The sequence below is a fragment of the Bombyx mandarina genome, chromosome 07 (genome assembly GCF_030267445.1).
Source record: "Bombyx mandarina strain Sakado chromosome 07, ASM3026744v2".
Taxonomy (NCBI): domain Eukaryota; kingdom Metazoa; phylum Arthropoda; class Insecta; order Lepidoptera; family Bombycidae; genus Bombyx; species Bombyx mandarina.
This window is the reverse complement of record NC_143214.1, coordinates 12,361,434-12,388,793: the sequence shown is the minus strand read 5'-3', so window position 1 is coordinate 12,388,793 and position 27,360 is coordinate 12,361,434. Positions and strand designations below refer to the sequence as shown.

The 27,360-nt window shown below is 39.3% G+C and overlaps 2 protein-coding genes across 5 annotated transcripts in view; one reads left to right on the top strand and one right to left on the bottom strand.

Moving 5' to 3' along the window:
* Positions 1 to 256: 256 nt before the first annotated feature.
* On the bottom strand, positions 257 to 14,679 carry Noc3 (Nucleolar complex protein 3). Its single transcript, XM_089728817.1, has 13 exons — positions 14,519 to 14,679; positions 14,153 to 14,436; positions 13,156 to 13,373; positions 12,539 to 12,792; positions 11,520 to 11,685; positions 10,205 to 10,325; positions 8,896 to 9,109; positions 8,101 to 8,289; positions 6,848 to 7,029; positions 5,181 to 5,386; positions 4,195 to 4,373; positions 2,176 to 2,387; positions 257 to 466 (listed from the first exon to the last, which is right to left on the bottom strand). Exons 1-13 carry the CDS (start codon positions 14,522 to 14,524, stop codon positions 283 to 285), a joined length of 2,415 nt encoding a protein of 804 aa, XP_089584943.1. The 5' UTR covers positions 14,525 to 14,679; the 3' UTR covers positions 257 to 282.
* Positions 14,680 to 16,248: 1,569 nt separating this feature from the next.
* loco (regulator of G protein signaling family member locomotion defects) overlaps positions 16,249 to 27,360 on the top strand; it is a 110,632-nt gene continuing 99,520 nt past the window's right edge. Inside the window, exons 1-3 of one of the 4 annotated variants that reach the window (XM_089728814.1) lie at positions 16,253 to 17,287; positions 18,888 to 20,014; positions 20,114 to 20,326. In XM_089728814.1, coding sequence (XP_089584940.1) covers positions 16,885 to 17,287; positions 18,888 to 20,014; positions 20,114 to 20,326 — 1,743 coding nt within the window. In that variant the 5' untranslated portion in view covers positions 16,253 to 16,884. Of the gene's footprint in view, positions 17,288 to 18,887; positions 20,327 to 27,360 lie in introns of all 4 variants that reach the window. The other 3 variants (XM_089728815.1, XM_089728812.1, XM_089728813.1) reach the window with 3 other exon arrangements.

Sequence of the window (27,360 nt, the reverse complement as noted above, 5' to 3'; positions counted from 1 at the left end):
CCACTTAACATCAGGTGGGCTGTGAGCTCGTCCACTCATCTAGGGTAGGTACCACCACCAGGGTGGTGGTACCTACCCGCGTGGACTCACAAGAGGTCCTAACACCAGTAAAAAACCTACCTATGTAAGACAACCTGTGTCCTATGTAAGACAGCTTGTATCCTCTATGTTGAACCTGTCTTAATCTATTTATCCAACTATCATACAGGGGGGGCGCGGCGGTCCCGGCTTCACTGGTTCACAATAAAACACAAAATAAAGATTCATTGATTTAATCCAGCATCATAATTTGATCGACATTTCAATATTCTTTTCTATGTTCAAACAGTATTCCTTGAGTGAGGGCTGCGTCCACGCGTGACCCGGCGTCCTCTTGCGTGGCGTCTGCACGTGACCGGGCGGCGGCACCGCCGGCTTGAAGGCCATTTGTGAGCAGTCGTACGCTTCCAGGATCTGATCTGTGGACCTGCGGACGCGATACCCAGTGACCGGGGGGGGCGAGGATCGGTGGATCCTCTAGGACCAGCGGTCGGGGAACCGGGGTATATTACCCCAAATGGGGTATGAAATTGAATGAAATTTTTAGCCCCCAAATGAAATTTTGGGGGGTAAAAATGAAACTTTTGTGAGTGAAAAGTATATATTGAAGTGAAACTTCTTTAGAATCGTTGCGATTTCAAATTATCATGGGGGTCATAATATGAAAGATGCTAAAAAGAAGCGATTTCGTTTTTTTTTGTTCTTTGCCATAGGGTAATATCAACTTACACAAAAATATTTTGGGGTAATAATTAAAAAAATTCCCCGACCGCTGTCCAGGACCATCGCGATTTGAAATGATACTCCAAGAGCAATATTAAAAAGAGACATATATAGATGTAGGATTGGTAAGAACGGAACGTATGAAAAGAGTGTGGAACGGAGCGTTAAGATGTGAGTGAAAGAGAAAACGGAAAGAAAGGGAGAAGAGAATGACAGAGAATTGGAAGATGGAGAAGACGGTTGAAAAATGAGCAAGACGTAATAAAAGTGTTATTTATTAATTATTATTATAACAGAAGATTGTAGAACCGTGGAAGTTTTATTTTATGTGCTGCGATCCCTATTCTATATAGAGTTTAGCTTGTGAGAGAACGAGACAGAATAGTGGTGTGGGTGGGTAAAGGTTTTTTTTTATGATTGAAGGATTACTGGTAGCCCTGAGGCCTTTCCAGTTTCATCAGGACAGGTGGGCGAGTAAGGCTCATCCAGGAGGAGTGGGATTTGCTAACAGCTGCCCGAGAGCCTCTGAAAGAGACCTAACAACTCAAAGGCTTCTGCTTCGCGAATGAATCTACTACGGGATCGGAATCGCGACCCGCTGAGAATATTCGGCGAGAAACTCTACGGGCTGATGCATGGGTTAGGTTACAGAACGAAACCCTTGTCGAGTTCGATGAGTACGGTTACCGGGATCCCTAAGCCTGCTCCTAGTGTTAGAGCTGAAGGTATATATCTAATGAAAGAGTTATTGGATCTGATGGATCCGTTAGAACTTATCTAGGGCGGCTTTTGGTTAGAGGCTAGTCTATTATTAGTGAGCTGTGTCTATGGCTGCTATTTCCATATTTTTTTATTGGCAACACCAAAGCACCGCCTTAGTTACTAATTAATAAAAAATAAAATCGGTACCTATAACGAACTGGCAATGTCGTCAACTGAGTTGGATATTTTTACTTGTAGGTTAGTTACGTTTAGAAAATGTTCCATTGGGCATCATCCACGTTAGTAATAGGTAGGTTAATGTAATTGTTTAATGTATTATATTGTGATTTTTTTTTCCCTTACATTATAAGTTAGATTAGTTTTCGTTATCGTGTTGTTTTGTCGTAATTGTAAGGAACGTTGTTGTACAAATTCAGCACTATGTCTTGGTTTTGTCGTGCGCACATAACTTATGTTGCAAGCCAGATTTTGTTTCTTTTTACTTGTGTTTTTTATGTATCTTTTTAGCTTGTAATGTGTATTGTGAGCCTAGTAAATAAATAAAATGAAAATGTTATATATCTTCTTTATATTTTCCTATATACATAATAAGATGTTTCGACGCGCAACCAAACCCGTGCAGAGTTAAGTTGCACGTCGAAACCCTTGTCGAGTTCGAGGAGTCTGGTTGGGTAAGGGGTGTGCACTCACATCTTGGCGAGGTCGTGGGGCAGGTCCCCGCGGGGCAGGCGGGCGGCGGCGGCGCGCACGGCGGGGTGGTGGTGCCGGCGCAGCGCCGCCAGCTCGTACAGGTGCGTGGTGTCGGCGTGGCAGTGCTCGGGGGAGGGCAGCAAGGGGTCGAACCGGCCCGCGCCCGCCGGCTCGTCCTCGCGCACCAGCAGCGCCGACACCGCCTTGCTTTGCTGCACACAACACTCATTACTTGCTATACGTTCATTCGCGATCCTGCGGACAGAATGGAAAGCAGTCGACGTCGCCCCAAACACGTCATTTCAGATCCTCCCGAACCACTAAAGGTACCACAAAGGTATCTCAAGCACCGGTCATTGTTCTCGTCGAACCCGTCGCTTGCGACGAAGGGCTCGACGAGTGAATTAACCCTCAGACACAGCCCACTGAGTTTCTCGGCGGATCATCTCAGTGGGTCGCGTTTCCGATCCGGTGGTAGATTCTGCGAAGCACGGCTCTTGCAAAGGTTCGTGTTAGCAACGTCGTCAGGTTTGAGCCCCGTGAAGTCACCTACTAGTTAAGGTTACGCTGATATAGCCTCTCAAGGCTCTCAGCTTAGGTAGGAAAAAAAAAAGCATTACGTTCCCCTGGATGGAGGTGCCGGGGCCCACGGACAGCTAGGAGCACCGGCTTTCGAGACACAATTAACAAGCCTCAATCGAATATACCACGGTGTTCCATAAGAGCGAGCTGCAAATAATCACTGGGCCGCGGCGGAGGCCGAGCTTTTTGTATTGTACGTTGACTACGGCCCGCACCCGAGCTTACTAAACATTTGTGGCGAGTGAGCAAGTCAACTTAGCACCGAAATCATACGATTTTACGTCACACCAGGTGATCCGTGTGCAAAGCCGGTCAAACCACGCCCCCTGCAACATGTCGCCGGCGCATCTTATTTGTCGAGGCGGTAAAGACACAAGATGGCGACGCTTTCATCTATTGTTCTTCAGGCGGAGGACATGTTGAAAGGGGCGACAACTCCCGCAAATTATATTATTGACTATAGTAGAATTATTTTATCCGTGCAGTTTGGGTCATAAAAAATCGGAGCGGTGAAGCGATTATTTCGCTCTCTGTTCCACTCACGGGCCTTATGGACGGACATAGTGATGCGCATTATTGTTGTCGATAAGCGTTATCGATAGTGTATTTAGTTTTGACATTTTGTGGATTAGTAATAAAAATGAAAGAAAAAATCACTAATCGAACACTTACACCACATATCGCCGTAGCAAATTCACGAGAACGGCAGAAATTAACACTGTAACTTGTCGGGATCTATTCTTATTTCAGTGAAAAAATTTAACACGTGCAAATATTATTTTGAATAAATTCTGCCGTTTTGATACAAAACAAAGGAGTAGCCATTGTGTCACTAAAGAAATTCAGAGAACGAATGCATAAAAACACATTTCTCTTCGACATAATGTACTATAATTTGCAAGTAAGTACAAATGACTCATAACATAACAATGTCTCACCACCCTTCGTGTACCACCCGCCGCCGTGTACCTGCCTTCGGTGACTCATTTGTTTTTTTTTATCGATAATGGCGTTGCGGCCGCGCAACATGCTCACCGCCCTAGCCGGGCTATGGTTTATGACCCAAACTACACAGACAAAATAATTCTACTAGTTTTAATTTTTACTATAAATACGATTGTGCCGTAATTGCGATAGTCCTCCTCCTCCTCGCTTCGTTTTCCTCATTACTGAGGGTCGTGACTCCCCCGCTGCATCAGTTTATCCCGTACAGTTTCCCTTCATCTGCTGCGATCTTTAGCTTCATGAAGGGCATTGTGGAAGTTGATGTTTAGAGAAGATCGTATTTGGTCCGACCATCCTAGATTGTGACCCTCTTTACGAGCAATTTGTCCGAAGAATTCCAGCAGCCAATTCCAATTGTGATACAGACCATCTGGAATGTTTCACATCGACTAAAACCCCCGTAGCTTAAAATTAGATGAGCGGTAGACTCACGGTGGCCAGGCGGTGCAGCAGCGCGAGCGCGGCCAGGGCTCCGGCGGGCGGCAGCTGCAGCGCCAGGGTGCCCAGCCGCTTGCCCAGCGCCTGCAGCACGGCGGCCGGCACCAGCCGCGCGCGCCCGCACACCTGCGCCGCCGCGCCCAGCACCACGGGGGCGGAGTCCTGCGTGCCGCCTGCGGGGTACACACACCTGAACACAGACTCCGCCACTCTAGTCCCAGCCTTAAAGGCTGAAGCTTAGGACGCAATGTACTATGCCAATAAATCGGTATAGTATCTATATTAATGTATAAATCTACAGTGGTTTTTACGGATGTTCCGTTATAACTACTGAACCATGCATGCGATTGACTTGAAACTTGGTATCCATGTAGAAAATACATGTAATGGATAGGCTAATATTTATATGAGCGTTGGACTCCCTAATAATAATGTTAATTTTAAATGCCCAGCGAAACAGGTGAGTACGGCTACTCATTAATATTATTAATACCTTCTGGAAGTCGACAATGACAAATGATGACGTCATATGTGATTAATTATCGAATGTGCGGTATACTGTTATACGGTGAGCTACCTCACTTACTTTAACCACGAATTACGTCAAACGTAACAAAATCAATAGTAAATAAATAAATAAATATTAACTAACAATCACGCCACGTTAACTGGTCTCGTGATAAATTCGTAAAGAACTTGTGTTACAGGTACCAGATAACGGAGATCAATGTAAGATTTTTATTATACATATACACATAATTAATATACATACGTCCTTAACTCTGGAAAAGATTTTTTTTTTTTTATCATACAAATATCTTCCATTGGCGGGATTCGAATCCGTGACCTCCTTGTGTAGTGACCATGTCACCAGACGACTGTTTATCGAGTTCAGCAAAATTTAAGAAACTTGCCGTAAATTTGAAGAATAATGAGTTCTCAGTATTGGGTCACATAAGGGAGGGGGGGGATGACGTCACCTGCGTGCGCGTACAGCATGTTGGCGTAGAGGTAGGCGTGGAAGCGCGCCGGGTCCAGCGCCAGCGCGTCGCCCGCCGCCGCCAGCACGCCCAGCCCGCAGCGCGCCGCCCGCAGCCCCGCGCCCCGGGGGGACTCCGCCCCCAGCAGCGCGCACAGCACGCGCACCAGGTCCGAGTACAGCTCCAGGTTGATCACGTGCCCGAACCTGACAATCCACAAGCCGTAAGTCTGTCGTTATTACATATTTAAACCTGAAAAAACACTGAATAGACAAAATAAAACAAATCACACTTCACTCCTCGAGTTCCCACCAAAAAGTCCTACTTTAGAATTGATAAATAATGGTTTAAAAAAACTACAAAAAATACGCTTTTCTAGAAAATCCCACTAAAAATAGAAAATAAATTTTAATAAATAAATAAATTAATAAATCTAAATTAAAAATAGTGTAAGAACAAATATTTTATTGTAAAAAAACGCATGGGGTGCTTTTCAGGATATTATGAAAATATCTATATTTATTAATACCATAAAAGCATATTTTTGGAGTTTACTCCTTTAGAATCGATTTACATATATAGGCCCGGGGTATGAAAATTATGGGGACCAAAATCGTACTAGCATGTCACACGAAATGCGTTATGCGCATGTCACACGAAATGCGCGCCGGGCTGCTGCGCCGGGCGGCAGTCCGCCACAAAGCCTCGTACTGATCGCGCGTTTCTCTCATTATTGTATTTTCATATATTTGTTAGTCGTTTGTTTTGTGTCTCGTTAATTTGTTAATAATCTGTAGTGTATCGTGTTGTCGTAATATAGAACTATTTCTCGTATTGTTTCGTTTAATTTTTTATATCCAGTAAACTCCAGTCGTGCGTCGGAGCGGACACACACACTTTTTTTTTTTTTTTTTTTAAACATTTTTTTTTCATTTTATAGTCGAAACCGAAACTGAATTCGAATTGAAAAAAATGAATTTTTCAATTTTTCAATAATTTCATCTGATTTAGTGTCGATAACTTATCCGAGAAATAGGTGATCGGCGCGCCTGGTAGTTTCCCTTCTTGATCTTGACGCAGACACTCGGGGTCTCAGGAAAACAAAAAATCGCTAATCCTGATTATCCTAGTAAAGATAACGGATCAAATTGTTTAAAATATTGAATTGTCATCGATCCTTCATAAGTATGCCAAATTTCATGTTATCCAACGTTCTGAAGGGGGTCAAAATCATGTTCAAAGATTCCGTTACATACTAACATACATATGAAACTAATAAAAGCGTGTTAACAAATATTGGATATCGTTTATTTCAACAATCTCGAGTAACCAAAGATTATTATCTATCTATATCTATATCTATATATATATAAATTTCTGTTCGTTAGTCTCGCAAAACTCGAGAACGGCTGGGCCGATTTGGCTAATTTTAGTTTTGAATTATTTGTGAAAGTCCAGAGAAGATTTAACAGATAGATAAATATGAAATTTTTTTTCGTTGGATTGTCCCCCGTCCGACCGATTCTTTTTGTTTGTTTTAAGTTTATTTCATACAAAAGTTTAGGTCTTTTATTTATCGATTGAGGCACTACGAAGTCTGCCGGGTCAGCTAGTTTTGGAATAAATAATTAAAAAATATATTAGTTGCGTATAGATGTAGATAGTACTTGGAAATGCCGTCGAGCGCGGCCACGAGCAGCTTGGAGGAGGGCGCACTCTTCAGCAGTCGGAAGTAGATGTGGAAGACTGTTTTCACGACCTCCGTCAGTTGCCGTTTCCGAGCCGCCTCGTCCTCCTGGGCCTGAGTCTCCAGCAGCTCCTTCTCCACCTCCTTTAGCTTTTTGGCTCGCTGCGGGACAGACGAAGGTGATGTCACAAAAACGCATATCATCACTACATAGTACAGCAGTCGGGGAAGTTTTTTTAATTATTACCCCAAAATATTTAAAAAAAAACGAAATCGCTTCTTTTTATTGTCTTTCATATTGTAGCCCCCATGATAATTTTGATAACTAAAAATTTAACGATTCTAAAGAAGTTTCACTTCAATATATGCTTTTTACCCCCAAAATTTCATTTTACCCCATTTGGAGTAATTTACCCCGGTTCCCCGACCGCTGACATAGTATAAAACAAAGTCGCTTTCTCTGTCCCTATATCTGTGTGTCCCTATGTATGCTTAAATCTTTAAAACTACGCAACGGATTTTGATGCGGTTTTTTAATAGATAGAGTGATTGAAGAGGAAGGTTTATATGTATAATAACCTCCATTAAATAGTGGAGAAATCAATAATAAATTACGGTTTCCGAAGCGAAGCGAGGGCGGGTCGCTAGTTTCACTATATATTAAACTAGCTTTTCCCCGCGACTTCGTCCCCGTGGAATAGTTACTTTGGCATAACGCTAAATTTTACCGGCGACTTCATTCATCGCGACGTAAAAAGTGAAAATATTTTAAAATTACATTTGAATTGAAACATACAATTTGAACATCCTTTATTGGTGCTCTTATCTTAGCGTGATGTTATATAGCCTATAGCCTTCCTCAATAAATGGCCTATCTAACACTGAAATAATTTTTCAAATCGGATTAATCGTTCTTGAGATTAGCGCGTTCAAACAAACAAACTCTTTAGCTTTATAATATTAGTATCGACGCTTGAAAGGCAAACGTGACTAAGCGACAATAACTGCTTTATACATAAATGATAGGCAATAACCATATTCGATGCGCAAAAAAAAATAATCTAGGTCTATTAAAATCATTTCAATCCTACAGATAGATTCGTTAAAATAGATTTTTTTTCAGGTATTTCAACTTCAAATTAGTCTACTGTAAAGTTCACGCATTGTCGCTTAGTCACGTTTGCCTTTCAAGCGTCGTAGTATAGATTTTATCATTGAATCCGTCGCGGGCACCTTCTTCTCCTTCTTAGAAAGGTTAACGATCCTTTTCTTGTGTTTCTCGTCTTGTTTCTTCTTATATTTGATGTCGGCTTCGGCGTCTATATCGACGTCCTTTATCTTCAACGAGAGGAGACAGTCCAGCGCCGAGGGGTGCAGCCGCTCGCCCCTCCTCTTCACCAGCTGGTTGATCAGTCTGACTATCTGAAACACGTGACGTCAGGGTTGATCTTGGTAGAGCGACGGTCTCAGTACTGATTTGAAAAGAAACTATTTTATTTCTAACTAGCTGACCCGGCAGACTTCGTATTGTCTCAATCGATAAATAAAATACCTAAACTTTTGTACAAAATAAACTTAAAACAAACCAAAAGGAATCCGTCCGACGGGGGACACATCAAAGGAAAAACAAAATTGTTATTTTGTTTTTAATTCCCAGCATTTTCATATTTATCTACCTTTTAAACCTTCTCTGGACTTCCACAAATAATTCAAGACCAAAATTAGCCAAATCGGTCCAGCCGTTCTCGAGTTTTAGCGAGACTAACGAACAGCAATTCATTTTTATATATATAGATAGATAGATAGATTTTCAAGGCAGAGTCATACATGTGCCCAAGATCCTTTGTGTGTAGCCGTGAAGATGTACAGCACAACATGAGGTAACGATTGGCACGAGTGACTGGCGCTGGCTACAACAGACTGTGGTCTTTTGAGTCAGAAAGAAACTGTTAGACGCCCTGGGGGTGCTGGGGGCGAGGGGTGTTGGGGGCGGGGGGTCACGCCGGGGCATATCAACATCGGACTCACGACGAGGGTGATCTCTCCCTTGTTGTCGTGAGCGAACACGTTGGCGCAGCAGTCGGTGACGAGGCCGCGAGCCTGCGGGTCGGCGCAGTCCAGGAAAGGCACCAGGGTCTGCGCGATGTTGGAGGAGTAGTTGAACCCGGGCCGAGCGTCCAGCATCCCGCACAGGCAGCGCACCGACAGCACGCCCAGCTCCCGGGACCACGCCTCCGGTTTCCTGGGAACATATGATTACGTTGCGGAACGGTCTCACGACCCATCAGCACACTTTATCTCCCTTGAGATAAGGTCGATATCTCAATCGTGTGATAGAGCTGCCACCCTCGGCACGCATCAACGGAAGGTTTGAGTATTACGCGGCAGAAATAGGCTGGTGCTGACGCCAGTACGAGAACCAACACCGGGTTATATGTCCCGATACACAGGGATGAACCCAGAGACATGCTTGGTAGGCAAGTCTCTTTAGTACGCGTTCGTTGTTGGGCCCTTCACGAGGGACTAGATCGATTCACACGAGTGTTGAATTGGTGCGGGTATCTGAGTAGTTCACAAAGTTAGCCTGTAGATGGCACTGACTGCCCCCTTCATAATACAAAGCTTTTTTTTTTATCATAAAACCTTTTTATGATCTTACCGAAATTGTTTATGTAAATAATTAAGTATCTTGTTACGGCTCACCTCTGCTCTCCCTTTCCAAACACCGATCACATAAGCATCGCGAGTATCAGAGAAAGGGGAATCCCCGAACATCAGGTAGCCAACACCAAAAAGCACCATCCTTTTCAGGGACATTCCCGCAAAGTATATGTACGTTGCATACTCTATACTTCTTAGAGTAGAATCGCGTTAACGACATTTAGCCGCGAATCTTGCACACCTACAATTTCTGAGCAACATCATGTACTCAGTGCGTCGCCCTAAGCAAGTCATTTCGGATCCTCTCGATCCACTACCGTTGCGTCCTCACCAGTACCTCAAGCACCGATCATCGTTCTGGTCGAACCTGTCGCTTGCGACGAAGGGCTCGACGAGTAAATTAACCCTCAGACACAGCCCACTGAGTTTCTCGTCGGATCTTCTCAGTGAGTCGCGTTTCCAATACGGGGGTAGATTCTGCGAAGCACTGCTCTTGCTAGGGCCAGTATTAGCAACGTCGTTAGGTTAAATCCCGGTGAGCTCACCTACTCGTCAGGTTACGCTGCCATAATCCCCTAGGTTACCAGATTAGGTAGGAACAAAAAAAGTAGCTAGTCGTTGTCAGATCCCCTCCGTCATTATCCAGAAAGTGATCTCAAAGTGTATCAGAACTAACCTCGTGTCCCCCTTCTTCCTCCTGAGCACCGTAGCCGCCTTCTCCAGTCTCTGCAGGTACCTCTTATACATCTCCAACAACTCTTTCTCGTATTTGTACAGAGCGAGAGTGTCTTTCTTTACTGCGCAACAAAAATATCATCTGTATTCCAGTACATCCACCAGCACATCTGTTTCCGACGCACTCCGGCAGTTCAAGGTCAATTCATGATGTATATAGCACTCGTTTAACCAATTCCTTGGGAGTGTCAAAAAATCTGTACACGACCTTATTTCGAGGATTTTATTATAATACGTTGGGTAGAAAAGTCTTTTCGCATTATAGTATGTTTCATACATACTTGTAATAAAATCTCTTTGGCTATACTATTTGTATCTGGCTGGTTTTGGTATCATTAAAAGTTTAAATTTTTTAAGAAGACAATTCCAAATTCAAATTAGGAAGATGTGTGATTTTTATATATTTTTCGTACTGTCAAGATGATGATGTCTAATGAAGAAATTAAATACATTTTAAAATTTTACTACAAAAAAGATTGAAAAAAAATTGCGATGTTTTTGAACCTAGTGCAGTGTCTGTGAGAGTAGCACAAATTTGGTTTAAGCGTTTTCAATCCAGAAATTTTGATGTCAAAGATGCACGTCACTCTGGTCGCCCTATTACGGTCAAAATGGTATCCATTTTTGAAAAAGTGGAGCAAGATCGGCATATCAGTAGTTACGACGTAGCTGAAGAACTGGGAATTGACCACAAAACAGTTTTGGCGCATTTGTAAAAAACTGAGTACACACATAAAGCTCGATATTTGGGTACCTCACGAGCTCACTGAAAGAAACTTAATGAACCGTGTACTCATTTGTGATTCTTTATTACGACGTAATGAAACCGAACCATTTTTGAAGAAGCTGATAGCTGATGATGAAAAGTGGATCACGTACGACAAGAACGTGCGAAATACATGAGTCCTTTAGTCACCTCTGGCACTCATGGGATGAGATAGGGTGGTACTATTGAGCAGAGACAATGCAATCTCTGTTTACAATTTTTTTTATTGCTTAGATGGGTGGACGAGCTCACAGCTCACCTGGTATTAAGTGGTTACTGGAGCCCACAGACATCTACAACGTAAATGGCGCCATCCACCTTGAGATATGAGTTTCTAAGGTCTCAGTATGATCACAACAGGTCCCTCACCCTTCAAACTGAAACATATTACTGCTTCATGGCAGAAATAGGCAATATGGTTGTACCTACACAAAAGAGGTCCTACCACCAGCAAAAAACTAGTGTTTACAAATATAATCTTAAGACTTACATTTAACATTTGAATAATCCTGATGTCTTATCTGGTATTCCGGGAGGATGTCTTTAAACACTTCATACGCTGATAACGTTGCCAGTTTCCGTACAGAGTGCAGGTTTAATGAACCATCCTTCAGTCTCTCCTCCATTAGATACAGGATAGGGAAGAAATTTTTTAACTGAAAATGTTTTATATTGTTTTTTCATTTACATACTATCATTATCTAAGCAATAAAAATCCCATTTTGTTGACATTCAAATGAAGTTTTAAAACCTGAGCACATATTTCTATACTCCTAACTTCATATTAACTACTAATAGTTTATTTTGATGTATTGATGATACTAAATGTTTACAAATGCCCATATTACTTAAAGTGAGTATTGTAAGCCTGTATAGGTAGGTTTCTTGCCTATTTTTGTCACAAAGCAGTTATACTTGCCGAATTGAAGGGCGAGACAGTCGTTACAATGTAATTAAAATTAATTGTATTATGGTATTATCATTTCAGATTTGGAAATGGTATATTTGTGAATATAGTACATACTGACAAAACAAAAACTTAAAAAGAGTACACATTGGGAGAAGTATTATTTACTTAGATACTGAAATAAAGGTAACTTCATTTTAAAGTTGTTGATTTGAGTTACCAGCTTATTTACTAACTAGCGACTCGCCCTCGCATAGCTTCGGAAACATTAAACTTTATTATTGATAGCTGAGTCCCGCGGTTATTGTCATACCGCGGGTGAAGCCGCGGGGCGAAGCTAGTCTAAAAAAAGTAACCTAAGTTACTCCTTATATAATAAGTTACCTATCAGTGAAAGTCCCCTCAAAATCGGTCCAGCCGTTCCAGAGATTAGCCGGAACAAACAAACAGACAGACAAAAATTGTAAAAAATGTTATTTTGGTGTATGTACCGCATATATATTTATATGCATGTAGTTAAAAGAGGCTATTTCAATATTACAAACGGACACTCCAATTTTATTTATATGTATAGATAATACTATTAATTGCTAAAAACTGACCTTTTTCTCTGGACTCTCGAGCAAAGATGAGCACAAGGCACCGATTCTTAATTTATCATTGTTTAGTTTCTCTTTTCTAGCCACCATTAGATCTACAGCACTGATAACATTGTCATCTGCTGGTTCTCTATCAGATGTGTCACATTCTTCAGGAGTACCCAACAATCCTGAGTCAGAGCTAGACTCATCATGATCTTCTTTTGAAGGAGCTTCTGGTTTAATTTCATCATGTTTTTCTGATTCCGTTTCTGAATCTGATAACGTAATGAAATTATTGATATTCAAATTACACATAGACTTTTTATTATTGAATTGTATAGATAAACAAATTGATTTATATTTGCTGTTTTGTTCCATTATAGTTATTTATTATCGTGTTATATTATTTTAGGTTATGCTGCCATTACAATGAAGAATAGATATTTTCTGCATAACTAAAATTCAGTTGTGAGATTTTTTTATTTTATTGCTAGATGGTTGGACGAGCTCACAGCCCACCTGGTGTTAAGTGGTTACTGAAGCCCATAGACATCTACGACGTAAATGCTCCACCCATCTTGAGATATAAGTTCTAAGGTCTCAAGTATAGTTACAAAGATAAGAATTAAATACTGTACCTTCACACTCTTCAGTTCTTTCTGTTATTCCTTCTTTAGTTTTGATAGGGAGTAAGGATTTCATTCTTTTGGTAGGTCTTTCGGCTAGCTCTTGTTCGTATTTCTCTTCCAGCTCACTTCCTGATTCCTCATCAGTCTCAGCACCACTGTCACTACTCGGCATTACTCGTTTTAATTTCATTGGACGTTCTTTATCAACCTTTACTCTTTTCCGGGATCTAAAATTTATTACAGTGATGACCTTTTGTTTGTTCATTATAACGAGAAACCAATTTCAAATGGACATACTGGTTATTAAGAAATTTTAAGAAACATGAATATGTCCTTTCATTTGTCTTAAAGAAAAACTGATTCCATCAAAACAAAAATGGTCATTTCGAAACACCATCAGTGGTTCAACAAAATGGTTTGCCATTATGTGTGAGTTGCAAGCCACATTGTGGTTGTCATTTCTGGGAATTTCAAAATGCCCTTCTACTTATCTAAGATTTTAGGGGTTGAGCTAACCATTTTTTTTTATTGCCGTATAGGCAGACGCGCATACGGCCCACCTGATGGTGAGTGGTTACCGTCGCTCATGGACGTCAGCAATGCCAGGGGCAGAGCCAAGCCGCTGCCTTTCCCGAAACTTCAAGACGTAGGATATTTTATATCGTAAAGGACATGCTACTACTCATCTCCAAGCACAGTTTTCATAAATTCTAGGACAGCATTTCGAGAAAATAAACCCAAGACATCTAGTTCTGGAACTAGGGAACCAGTGATAAGATATTACTGCCAAGGATACGTGAGATAGTACCTTGAGGAACGAAAATCACATTCATGTCAATTCTGATCTATAGTTAGACATACCAATTTTATTCAGGGCTGTCAACTATTATTTTTAAAACTTAACTGAATCATTCGAGGGTCATTAGCCCAACATGAAAAGTAAGCAGTAAGTGTAAGTTGATTTTAATATGGAATCTTGCAAATATATTTAAAAAAAAGCACACACTTGGTTTTTTGTTCTTCCGTATCTGGAATGTTAGACAAAAGCTGTGGCTGTTTGGAAAGCCTGTTCAAGATGTACTGCTGCTCGCCCTCGTCGAGCATATCAGCCCACTCCTCGCTAGACGACTCACTCTCGCTGCTGTAATCCGCTTGAGGTTTAGATTGGGGATGGTTCTGTTTTTGCACCTTTGTTCTATGCCTTTGGAGCTTGAGTTGACCTTGTTTTCTCATCTTGTTAGTGGTGTGATTGTTTCTCTTGACTTTACTTATTTTGATTTTACCTTTTTTCTGTAAGTCCAAGAATTTTCGAATTTGGTTAGAACATATTTGAGTCCATAAAGCGATTTATATCGTAACTCATACTACTTACAGCCATTTTTTAAACTTTTGATGAGCGTTTTTGAATCCAATAAATAATAAGTAATGAATTTTAATAAATTCTGATTTAATTTAATCGACTCTTTATGAATTCCAAATAAACAATGGTACGGTAGTGGCGCAGCGTGTTCTTGATTTTGCCGAAATTGACAGTACTATTTTTATAACTAAAAAGGCAAAGGTATCACACTATACAGCCTAACCTTTTATATTACTTTTTGAAGTGGATTAATTTAAAACATTAATCAATTGGCATGAAACTAAGTGAAATGAAGTGAGATGAGACGATATAGGATGAAATATAATCGCAGTAAAATGCTGGTTACTTACTGAGACTTTTTGGAAGATTTCGAAAAGCTACGTCCAGCGGCTTTGTTTTATTATTCCACATTTGTGCACTTTCACAATACTAAACAATTAATAAACCATCGTTATTATACATTTAAGCTTTACGGTTACAGTAAAAGTACAAGTACACTGTTTCTGTTTTTAAATACAAGGTCAAACAATTTTATCTCTCATCAACCGAATGGTCATTATTCTATACTCTTCGTATTTACTGTTACTTATAATATTTTGTATTCAAGTTTAACAATATTTGCTATGTGTATGTGCATTACTATAATTCTCATATTGTATTTGTTATTTTAGCTGTTCTACACACACTCATAACTTTTAATTATTATTCTCATAATCCTCTCGCAGGTCTGCTAGAAGAGATTTTTTAAAGAATTATGCAGTGCCTTTGTACATAATTTTCTTATTACTCTGTACTATGTCTTCTTTTTTGTGTATATGTTAACGGAAATGTATGTAATCCGTCATTGTATACAATTCCTAGGAAATGTATGTAATTCCTAAAATCGCACGGAAATGTGTGAAATAAATTATATTATACTTACACATTACACATTTCCTAGGAAATCTATACATTTCCTAAATAGCAATCGGAAATGTAAAACATTTAAGATATTGGTAGGTACACGGGGACAGCGGGACGAGTCTTGCATTACGGTCAGTTGCCAACTTGCAATCCATTGGAACCGGCCAGGGATTTAAGAAGTGCCTTTGCAAGAAAAACTGTGCTACATCAAGATGTCTGTGTTTTAAAAATAAAGTATTATGTACTTCCAAATGCCATTCGAGCTTACCCTGCAAAAATAAATAGCTATATGGACTGACAAAGTATTATAATATAAAGATTTACTTTTATACTTTGACATTTATAATTATTTAATTATCAGACTGATTACTTGCCAAATGAAAATTTTATTTTATAAAAATAAATACAATATTTTGTGATACGTTAAAAGTTAATAGATAGTTGATTTTAGAAGTTTTAATTAGTAAGATAATATGAATATATTATTATTATTTTACGGTATGACTGTTACCCGATTGTCTCAATAAGTGTTATATTAAAAAAATATTATTAACAACGTGTTTTATTACAGAAAACATTTACTTTATACATTTCCTAATACGATATTGGAATTGTATACAATTCCGAGGAATTTTATACATTTCCTAGGATATCTATGCATTAAATAGTTTTTCAAACAATATTTTATACATTTCCTAAATAGTATCGGAATTGTACACATTTCCTAGGATTTGTATACAATTCCTTGATTTCATACATTTCCGGTAACATATACATAATTAAATAAATAAATAAAATTATTAATTTCCGAACGATCACCTCTATAGGTAGGTGTTGGAAAAAGATACCACCAAAACACTAAGTAGGTAATGTTTTTGGGTATGAGAAAATGGTAGACAATTTTAATGACAGCATCCTATATCGATGATACTGGTCAGAATATTTGACCAAATTAAGAAACATTGTACTGCTATCGATCCTTGATACGTATACCGTACAATGTACATATTATTAATTTAATTGCACGTCTTGAAACCATGTTGAACGACTCTGTTCCACAGATAGAATTATATATACACGATATGGGTCAAGCTGACTCAAGCTGATATAAGTATATCAAAAACAATATTTTACTTTATTTTACGAAGCCATTCAGTGCTAAAACAAAAAATGTACTTATGTTCAAGAAATTTTAAATTAAAGAAGTGAATGCAGGTGCATAGCTTATGGATTAAAATGAGACAATGCAGTTTATGAACGAGGACAAAACTTTCTAAATGTCAGTTGACAGTTTGAAACTTATAAAATCTAGTTTTACGACTTTTTAAATATTCGATAGAATTCTAAACTGTAATGTAAATAGAAAATTATTCATATAAAGTGCTTGCATTTCAATCATACTTTTGTTTTTAATTCATGAAAACAAGAAACACGAGTTCTAATCATCCGAAATTGGAATTCAGTCCGTGGTCGTGATGGTTCCTCAACAACAGAGGAGAAGACGACGTCGAGCGGCTTTAGTTCGAACGGCGGAGCGCAAACTAGTAGTGGCTCGAGGACCCGGCGGATTTGGATTTACGATTGCTGGACAGAGGCCATGTGTAGTGTCTGCGGTAGCAGCGGGTGGCCCAGCTGAGCGAGCTGGTTTGCGGGCCGGAGACGCATTGCTAACTGTGGACGGCGCCAGTGTGGCACGCGCTCCTCACGCATCCGTGGCCCGTATGGTTGCTTCTGCCCCTGCTGCTATTTCACTAAGTGTGTCTCCTCGTGAGGCACCGCCTACTGATACTGAGGATACAGAGCCTGACGAACGAGCTAGAACTAGAAGGAGACACCCACCTCCACGACGCAGGCCTCAGCCAGTGATGCATCTGCCAGGTATAGATCAAATTAAGAGATTTAAAATTAATCAAAATAATGCTTAGTGTCATTTCATATGAATGAATGCATGTGGAGGTTACAAGAAATTTAATTTTTCTGTTAAGTGTATTTCCTCTATTTTGCCTAGATTTCCTATATTTATGTTCAGTGATTATGGGTGTGTAGTGTAAGGTGCTATAAGCCCACTACTAGATACACCGGCTTGTAATGTACTGAAAGTTATGCTTTAATGAAAAAAAATAAACTTCAAATCGATTGTGACCTAAAACACTGATTCACAAACTTTTTTATCCTGGCACCTTTATTTCAATCTTAACACTTGGCTTATATTAACTTTAAAACGAACATTATAAGGAGCACTATCTATCAATTTAGTATTACTTATATGTATTTATTTTAAGTATTTCATTATATATTATGTATGTGTATGTATATGTTTACGTTATTTATGTGTGTATGTGTATATATGTAGTCTAATATATTATGTATTAGTGTTTTATTTTTTTTATTTTCATTATTGTTCTTGTTTAGATTGTAAATTGATTAGATTGTATTCTTCTACCCACTCATTCAAAGCTTTCCTTTGTTAAGAACGGTTAGCTGGTAGAAAACTCAATTGTTGTTAAGCTCGCCATTTTTTATATCTTACGCAATTACTTACTGTAATATTAACTGTGTGTACAATAAAGAATAAAGAGAGATATAATGTTAATGATATAATTTTTGATGTAAAAAAATGACACGTACTATAAAAAGTATGTTTATTAAGGGATTAATTACAATATGCTATAATAAGAATACTTTTTATTAGAAAAATGTACACTTCTATTAATTAAACAGTAAACAAAATTGCAGCACCACAGAGAACCAGTGACCTAAAAAATAAAAGTCTGGTGTAATTGTTTTAAGCTGTATATCTATGCTGGTGTTCAAATCCCGAAGGCAGGCAGGTTTTAAAATAAAATGCATACTTATGATTTTCTATATGAAAAAATTTATGGACTTAATGAATAAATTTCAGTCAAATCAGTTTTAAGTATTGAGTTAAAGTGGTCTGTAAAATTTTCCACTCGACAATTTTGATCTTGGAGATATTCAGCAAAGCTGAAGTCTGAAGAAAATAATAAAGTCATTAATTGATACAAATAACTTATGAGAACACAGAGACATAAAATTTATCAAATTCAACTATTTGTTATCATTTGGAGCTCGACATATGGGCTCCTTAAATTCCTATGAAAAAAAATAATGTACTTGTCTTGAAGTCTGAGATATGCTTCTCAGACACCAAGAGAATCATTCACTTTTTAAGTTTATCATCACTGGGGATGAGAAATGAAGTGTCTATAACAATGTTAAATACAAAAAACCCTGGAGTAGAAAAGCTGAATCTGGCTAAAGCACTTTAAATATTCATTAAAAGAGCTCATGTAGTCTATTTGATGGGATTTTCAGTTTATTTTTATCTTCGATTGAGCAGCACCACAATCAATCACATATATTATAATTATATGCAAAAAACAATAATTGAACTGTTATATAGAGTCTCATAATATCATTATAATTTACATTGTTTAAATTTGAGGTCACATTTTAGGATGTCAAGGAGCATCAAGCGGTATCGGCATAAATGAGCTGCTGCAGAGCTTAAGCGGAGGAGCCTTGCGTCCCCGGCTCGAGTGTCGCGCCGCCGTCGGGTACCTCGGTACTATCGAGAGTCCAGGCGCGGGCTCCGACGCCGCCCCCAGCCACGTGCGCGCTGCCGTCAAGCGTCTGCGACAGGAGCGCCGCCCCGCCGCCCCCGTGCTGCTCGCCGCCCTACCGCACGCCCTCTGTCTACTGCGCGCCGCCGGCCCGCCTCTAGCGCACTACCGCCGCGACCGCATCCTGTACGCCGGGTGCGCCGCCGACTCTGACCGCCGACACTTCGGGCTCGTGACGGCCGGCGACTCGTCCCGCAGCTGCCACGTGTTCGTCGTGGACCCTCGCATCGTGGACCACGAAGCACACGCTGCACGGGCTGAGGAGTTTCGAATAGCGTGCACCAGAGATCCCGTGGCTGAGCGCTGTCTCGAGTTCCCACCTTCCGCTGAGTACGTTGTCGGTGTCGTCCGCGGTATGTACTCGTTGCCGGCTGATGAGTGCGAGACTTCTAATCTAGAACGTATCTCAAAACTGGCAGTGAAGAGCGCCAGCCCAGCGGCCGGCGAATTCTCCCGTCGAGGTCGAGTGGCAGTGCGGGCCCGGGAGCGCCGGCCTGCGGGTCAGGGCCCGGCGGGCTCGCCGCAGCCCAGCAACCATAGCGAAGTGACCACCACGTCGAGCAACAGTGATTCCGGGATTGGGTTCCACAACGACTGCCGGAATGTTGCAGACCGCATCTTGCTGGTGGAGTTCGGCGGGGCTGGAATGGGAGTCGGTGGTCCGGCTGGAGGTTGGTTCCTTTCGAACACGACGCCAGTTGTGGAGGGGTTCGCAGGTCGCGGCCGTGCGCTCGAACCCGAAGGCGGTCTGTTGGAAGCGGAGCGGCCCTCGCGCGATTACAACTACAATGACAATACGCATGGCCTGTCTGCGGAGCCCGATGTGGAGGATGCAGTGGAGGCCTTCAACTCTGTAGAAATTTATGAAGAACGCGGTTCAGTCTCGTCGTTAGGCTCGGCCCGCACCCACGAGGAGCCCTTGGAGCATCACTTCCTGCGCCCGGCCGCGGTCACCTCTAAGGTTAGTTTAGATGCGTCATATTTAAAAACACAACAAATTCCGATTATAATTATACTTTATGTAAAAACATATTTACGATCACTCTTGACTTATTGTCAGCAGGTCCGCAAGTCATCGAAGTTAAATATGCTGCTAAAAACGAAAAACATGCTTTCTGGAAGAAACAAGGAGGCCCGTCGGCGGGCGGTCAGCGCCAGCGCGGGGGACGTGCGGGGGGGGCGAGCCTCCGGGCAGGGGGGCTGGGGGGCGACACAGGGAGATGCTCTCTGTCTGCCCGCTGCCGCCAGTGAACCCGATCTCCGAGAAGGACAGGTCAGCCAATTTTCTTTTCATTATTAGTTATCGTTCGAGAAATTCAAGCACGATGCAAATCGAAAATACGAACCAATATCATAATCTAATTTATAAAATTCTCGTGTCACGGCGTGCGTGACTGAACTCCTCCGAAACGGCTCGACCGATTTTCGTGAATCTTATTGTGCATATCGGTCAAGGTTGAGAATCAAACAACATCTATTTTTCATCCCCCTAAATGATAAAGGTCCACCCCTAAATTTATTTTTTTATTTTTAGACAATTTTTTTTGTTTTTATTTTTTTATGATACAGCATACAAAAATACATACAACCCTAAATTTTCACCCCTCTACGATCAACCCCTATTTTTTATTTGTTAATTATAAACTTAAATTATTTTGGCAAGATTTTCATTTTTATTTTTATTTTGTCATGAATTAAAATAAAAAATCTGATATTACTCTCAATTTTTCATCCCTCTATGATCAACCCTTATTTTTTATTTGTTAATTATAAACTTTAATTTTTTGGGAAATATTTTTTTTTTTTTTGTCATGACTTAAAACAAAAAATTTCATATTACTCTCAATTTTCACTCTTATAAAAGCCCACTGAGTTTCTCGCTGGATCTTCTCAGTTGGTCGCGTTTCTGATCCGCTGGTAGATTCTGCGAAGCACTGTTCTTGCTAGGGTCAGTGTTAGCAACACTCCGGTTGGAGCCCCGTGAGCTCACCTACACACGTTAGGGTGAAGCTGAAATAGCCTCTCAAGGCTATCAGCATAGGAAAAAAAAAGTCTTATACGATCAACCCCTATTTTTCCATCCCGATTTTTATTTTTTTTATTCTATGCACAGATCCGCAATAACGTTGCAAGATGGCAATCAAATATAATAATTGTAGTACGATAAATTCTTATTCAGAGTTTATAATTTCAAGTTCCTTTAATTATGTTTTTTTTTTAAATTGAATTTGATCTCCCGCCCTCGCCGGTCGACTACTGATCAACTATCAATCAATCAGCTATCCCCGCCAGGTGTCACCACTCATCCATCAAACATCACGTAATAGGGATGAGCACGAAGCCGGTCTCCTGTCTTACTCACTATACATTTTTCAGCCATGTTTTTTGGTTTTATTTGTGTATCAGTTGTAGCATGCCAGCCATATATTTTTGGTTTTATTTGTGTATCAATAGTATGTTCAGTAGGTCTGAGAATCGGCTACTATCTATTTTTCATACCCCTAAGTGATGAAATAAGGTTGTCCACCCCAAACATTTATTTTTTATTTTAATTTTTTGGATATATTTTTTTTGTTATAATGATGATGATATTATGTGGTTGAATGAGGTTTTTTTTTTACTCTAGAATTTCCCTAGAAATCTTATTTAAGGCAACACAACGTTTGCCGGGTCAGGACGTAAATACTGTAATAGAGAAAAAGAGAAAACATTGGATCGAATTTTTTATCATATCAAATGCGTCAACCTCTAAAACAATTGTAAACATTACGTTATGAATATAGTAGTATGTAATAATATAGTTGTGTTAATTCTTATCTATTGTAATAACAGCGCGGACGCCGCTTGAGATAATGATTAAAATAATTTATTGCTATTTTAATTTGCTAATTTAAGCCGTTATCTGTGTGTGTGTGTGTGTGAGTGTGTGCGCGTGTACGTGTGCGTGTGTGCGCGTGTGCGTGTGCGCATTGGAAGTAACTAAAATAAACTAAACGAGCCGTGTCCGCGTTTGTTGACATTGTAATTTTTTTTTCTGCGTATGCTGCAGAGTTGATCTTACTCGCCAATTTATGAATATGAGGTCCCCACTGCAGTTTGGAGTCCACTGTTATTCCAAGAAATACAGTTGACTCAACAAGCTCAAATGATTCTTTAGAAACAATTACATACTATCTACTTGTCTCACATTTAAAGATGATTTAATACATTTAGTTTTCTTACTATTCAATAATAGGTTATTGATACGGAACCATTAAACCACACACGAAATCGCATCATTCACTTCGTCATAGACTTGCAATTGTCGTTTATTTTAAATAATAAAGATGTATCATCTGCGAATAATACGACCTCGTGTCGGGATTCAATAAAACTAGGGTAAATCGTTTATATATATTAGAAATAAAAAATGACCCAAAATGGAACCCTGAGGTATACCCATTTTCAACACGGTGCCTGAAGATCTATTACCTTTTACATCTACTGTTTGTATCCTTCCTGATAAATAGGAAGTAGTAAGTTCCAATGCACCATCCCTAATATCATAGTGATGTAGTTTCCTCACCAATGTTACATGTTCAACACAGTCAAATGCTTTGGATAAGTCACAACTCCTTCCAAGATTGAAAGATATTTTTGATTAGATAGCACCTGCATCAGTTGTAGAGCGACCCCTGGTAAACCCGAATTGTTTATTATGAAGCAGCTTATTTAAATTGGAATGTTCTAAAAGCTGTGTCAAAAAAAATTTTTCAAAGATTTTACTCAACGTAGGGAGTACTGAAATAGGTCTATAGTTAGAGGGGTCATCAGTACTACCAGATTTAAAAAGAGGAATCACTTTACTATGTTTCATTAAGTCAGGAAATACACCACACCTAAAACAATCATTAAAAATACTAACAAGATGTGGAGCAATAATGTCTATTACAGACTTCAAAACCTTTACTGATATTCTCCACAAGTCAGCTGTATTGTTTACATTAAGGCTATTAAAACTTTTTATAATATTGCTTGAATTAATTTTCTTAAATTTAAAAATTTCATTACATTTATAACATGGTTTTGCAATAATATTTCAGCTGCTGTGGGGGATGAATTTAGAGAAGTAGTAGTTGAAACTGGAATGTCAGAGAAAAACTTTTCAAAAGCATTAGCGACATCTTCATAACTAGTTACCAATTTATCATCTATTTTTAATGAGAATTCATTGTGGCTATTTCTGACTTTTCCACTTTCTCTACCAATGATGTTCCAAGTCATATTTTTCTTGTCAGGGGCATTTTTTATTAAATCACTTAAGTGTAAAGATTTTGCCGCTAAACAAACTTTTCTAAATAGTTTTGAATAGTTCCTGACATATTGATGAAATGTTTCATCATTATTGTAAACTTTTTCATAGTACAGATCATACAACTTTTTTCTACTTTTGTACACTCCGGTGGTGGCCCACTCGCAAAACACTGTTTTGTTTTTTAATGTTACAGTTTTAGGAGTAAATACATCAGTAAAGACCAAATTAATTCTCTCAAACATATTCTGGTATGACAAATTTCGGTTTTTGTTATAAATAATGTCTGAATGTTCTTGCATAATATTGTTTCTAAACTTCTCAATTCGTTTTTTATTAATAGGAACAATCACAAGAGTATTTTTTATCTTTAGAATTCATATTAGATTCAAAAGACACAAATTGTCCACTATGGTCTGGTGTTAACTGATTAATATTTTTTTTGTTAAACGGTGTTACATTTGTAAAAATGTTATCTAAACATGTTGCCGATGTGGTCGTTGTCCTAGTAGGCTCTAAAAATAAGTTTGGGAGGTTATATGACTTTAACAAAGTTCTGAATCTAATAGTGGTTTTTGTGTTTTCTAGAGGGCCACTACATCCTTTCATTCCTTACATTTCAAACATTTACTAACGAGAATCAGTGGGCCACCACGAAAAGCGTTCTCTCTGCAGAAGGAACTTGACAACTGGTGATCATTAAAATTAAACAATAATTCACAATTTCTAAACCAGTGCTCAGTGACACAGAGTACATTAATATTATGCATAATTAAAAACATTTCAATTTCTAGCTCTTTACCCATCATCCCTTGTAAATTTTGATGCACCAAATTGAATATGTTAATAATTGAAACGTTAACGTCTTTTGATGGGTATATAGTCTAGTTGTTTTATTTATAGTTTTGTAATTGCAGGAGTGTGACTCCTTTGTCTTACTAATTAGTTTAAATTGGAAACAGATTCCAGTCTTAAAACATGTCATTTTTTTTCTGCTCAATAGAAGCAGGTATTTTTTTAGCTAAATTTATAGCTAGGAAATTGTGTATAAAATAATGTAGCGAAGTTGCTACTTGTCTAAAATTTGTATTATTTAATTTAAACATGTCATTTTTTGATATCCTTAAATATCTAAATTTCATTATATTATTTACTAGCGACCCGCCCTCGCTTCGCTTCGGAAACATTAAAACACACATGAAACCAAAAAAAATAAAATAAAAAATAAAATAAAAAAGTAGCCTATGTTCATCAGGGACAATGTCGGCTTCTAATGGAAAAAGAATTTTTCAAATCGGTCCAGTAGTTTCGGAGCCTATTCGAAACAAACAAACAAACAAATCTTTCCTCTTTATAATATTAGTATAGATGTCTATTAACTTGAATGGATATTTTTTGGATGTCAAGATGCAGTTATTATTGTCAGTTATAAATTGCATTATTAATATTAAATCTCATTTTGTTTTCTGCTGGCAAATCCTGCAAGTAAGGAAAGGTGAACATAATTATTTTTTTAATATCTAACCTATTAACTTGTTCTTAACTTCTTTTTTATTGCGTAAATGAATGGACTAGCTCTCAGCCCACCTGGTGTTAAGTGGTTACCGGAGTCCATAGACATCTACAACGTAAATGCCGCCACCCACCTTGGATATAAGTTCTAAGATATCAGTATATTTACAACGGCTGCCCCGCCCTTCAAACCGAAACGCATTACTGCTTCACGACAGAAATAGGCAGGATGGTGGTACCTACCTGTGCGGACTCACAATAAATCCTACCACCAAAATGAGGACATGCTGTGGACACAGTAGGATAAAGATAAGAAGTTTTTTTTCTTTCTAATAACCCTTTAAGAATGATGTTTAACACAAATATTGTTAAGTAAAATCGGGCGGCCCGCGATCCTGTTTAGCTAAAGCACGTTCAGTGATTATGGGTTTTATAATAAATGCTATAATATATTTTTTGAACTTTTATTGTTATTATACACACAATATTTAAAATTTTCGCATTTATAATAGGAGCATTTTAATAATTAGTATATTGATAATCCTTGAAATCTTTTAGAATATAAATTTTAAAGAGTTAAAGAATACAGCATTCTCTTGAAAAACGATCTAAAAACACAATTAATGTTGTGTTGAACGTCACCTTTAAAATTATCAGACGTTTTGTTCCATGATCTTCTTATACACTTCTGTTGCAATCACAGCTCCTTTATTTTGCCAAACACAAGAAAATTGTTTAGTCCAAGCAGAATTCCTCATAAAAGATTTTTCCATGCCCAGCTTCTTGTCTACCAGCAAAGCTAGGGCATAGCAGGCTTCGTAATTTTCTTCACATTTTCCACTCATATTGGAGTGGTACATCTGTCCATAGACACGACAAAACGGAAACAATTCAAACGTTTTCGTATTCCCTGCTTCGTATACTGTGTAATAATAGTCGGCTATTGTGAACAGCGCTTGCAAGGCGTTCACTTGCTTTGTCTCGCTCATCATCTCCCAGAGTCTGTCCTTGGGCACGGCGTAGAGTTCCGATACTTTCTCGAAGAGCATCGGTAATGCGAGACCGTTATACTCCATGTATGCGATGCACGTGGCTCTGAAGACGCGTCTGGTGATTCGCGACGACTTATGGTACCCGTACAGGAGCAACAACACAAACTTACCATTTTTTAGGTAAACTTCCATCATATTGTTAGCTTCCCTGGATATGGCGGGCAGACGACAACCCTTCAGATGCTGAGGGCACAGGGTGGCGTAATCCCCGTGGACCTTGTCACTGTTGAAAGCCTTCACGATCTCATCCTTGTTCTTGCAGAGACGCCTCGCCATCAGCAAAATGAGGTACGTCACGTTCAAGTTCAACTTTTGAAATTTTGCTTCGTCATAGCCGCCGATCAGGTCGTTCATAAGTTTGTTCAGTTCTTGGATGTATCGGTTGTCCCCTGGGATGTCATCGTTTATGAATCGATCGCATTTCGGTTCTTCTTCGATTAATTCTTCAGTTCCCTCATCTGAAAACTTGTATATTTCAGAAGCGGGATTGTGGAAGTCTCTGGCGTGTGCTAAGACGTAACATAAAATTTGCTGTACATTGAGCCTTTCTAACTTGTAATTCGAAGCCGATCCCAGGTATACATGTAAGAACCACTTGACGCATCCTATGTATTTGACCAAATCGAAATTAGGTCGTTTGATTTTACGGAACTCATTGATTATTATGGAATCATCGAAAAATTTCGAATTTTCTGAGAGTGGTGTTTTGAGTGGAATTAATGGTTTCCAAAATAGTCCTTCTAATGACGTGTCTTGTTGGAGGTCGATCTCACCGTCGTATTTGCCGAGTGCCTTCAGAAATTTCGCTCTGTACACCGCCAAAACCTTTGGTAGCTTCTTCTTGGCCTTTTCTCTGTTGGCGTTTTCCTCTCTCATTAATTTGTTAATAAATTCACGGGCGTCATCACTCATGTTTAGTGAAATCGAAAATAAAACACAACACAGTATAATTATCAGGTTAGGAAACTTTTTAACGAAACACTAAATTTTTACGAACTTTTAAGAGCTTCGACGAATGAACATCATGCACCTACGTGCTTCGTTTTAGTACTGAATCTGAATTTATTCGATCATGATATTCACGTGACGTGTTGTGGCGGGCGTGGTGTTTTCTGCAGTCAGAAACACAGAGGCATATCTATGTGTGTATAGAATTGAACTTGTGCAAATGACGATCAATGGTTCCGCAGGTTTGGTTAATAGTTTTTTTATTTATTTATTTTTATTGCTTAGATGTGTGGACGAGCTCACAGCCCACCTGGTTTTAAGTGGTTACTGGAGCCCATAGACATCCATAACGTAAATGCGCCACCACCCTGAGATACAAGTTCTAAGGTCTCAAGTATAGTTACAACGGCTGCCCCACCCTTCAAACCGAAATGCATTACTGTTTTACGGCAGAAATAGGCAGGGTGGTGGTACCTACCCGTGCGGACTGGCAAGAGGTCCTAC

What these genes read in the sequence shown, in the direction of transcription:
- Noc3 (XM_089728817.1), bottom strand. An exon ending in TCGAGAGTCCAGAGAAAAAG is followed by an intron (nt 11,686 to 12,538) that starts GTCAGTTTTTAG and finishes AAACATTTTCAG; the next exon opens with TTAAAAAATTTCTTCCCTAT. An exon ending in AGGAAGAAGGGGGACACGAG is followed by an intron (nt 9,110 to 10,204) that starts GTTAGTTCTGAT and finishes ATATGTTCCCAG; the next exon opens with GAAACCGGAGGCGTGGTCCC.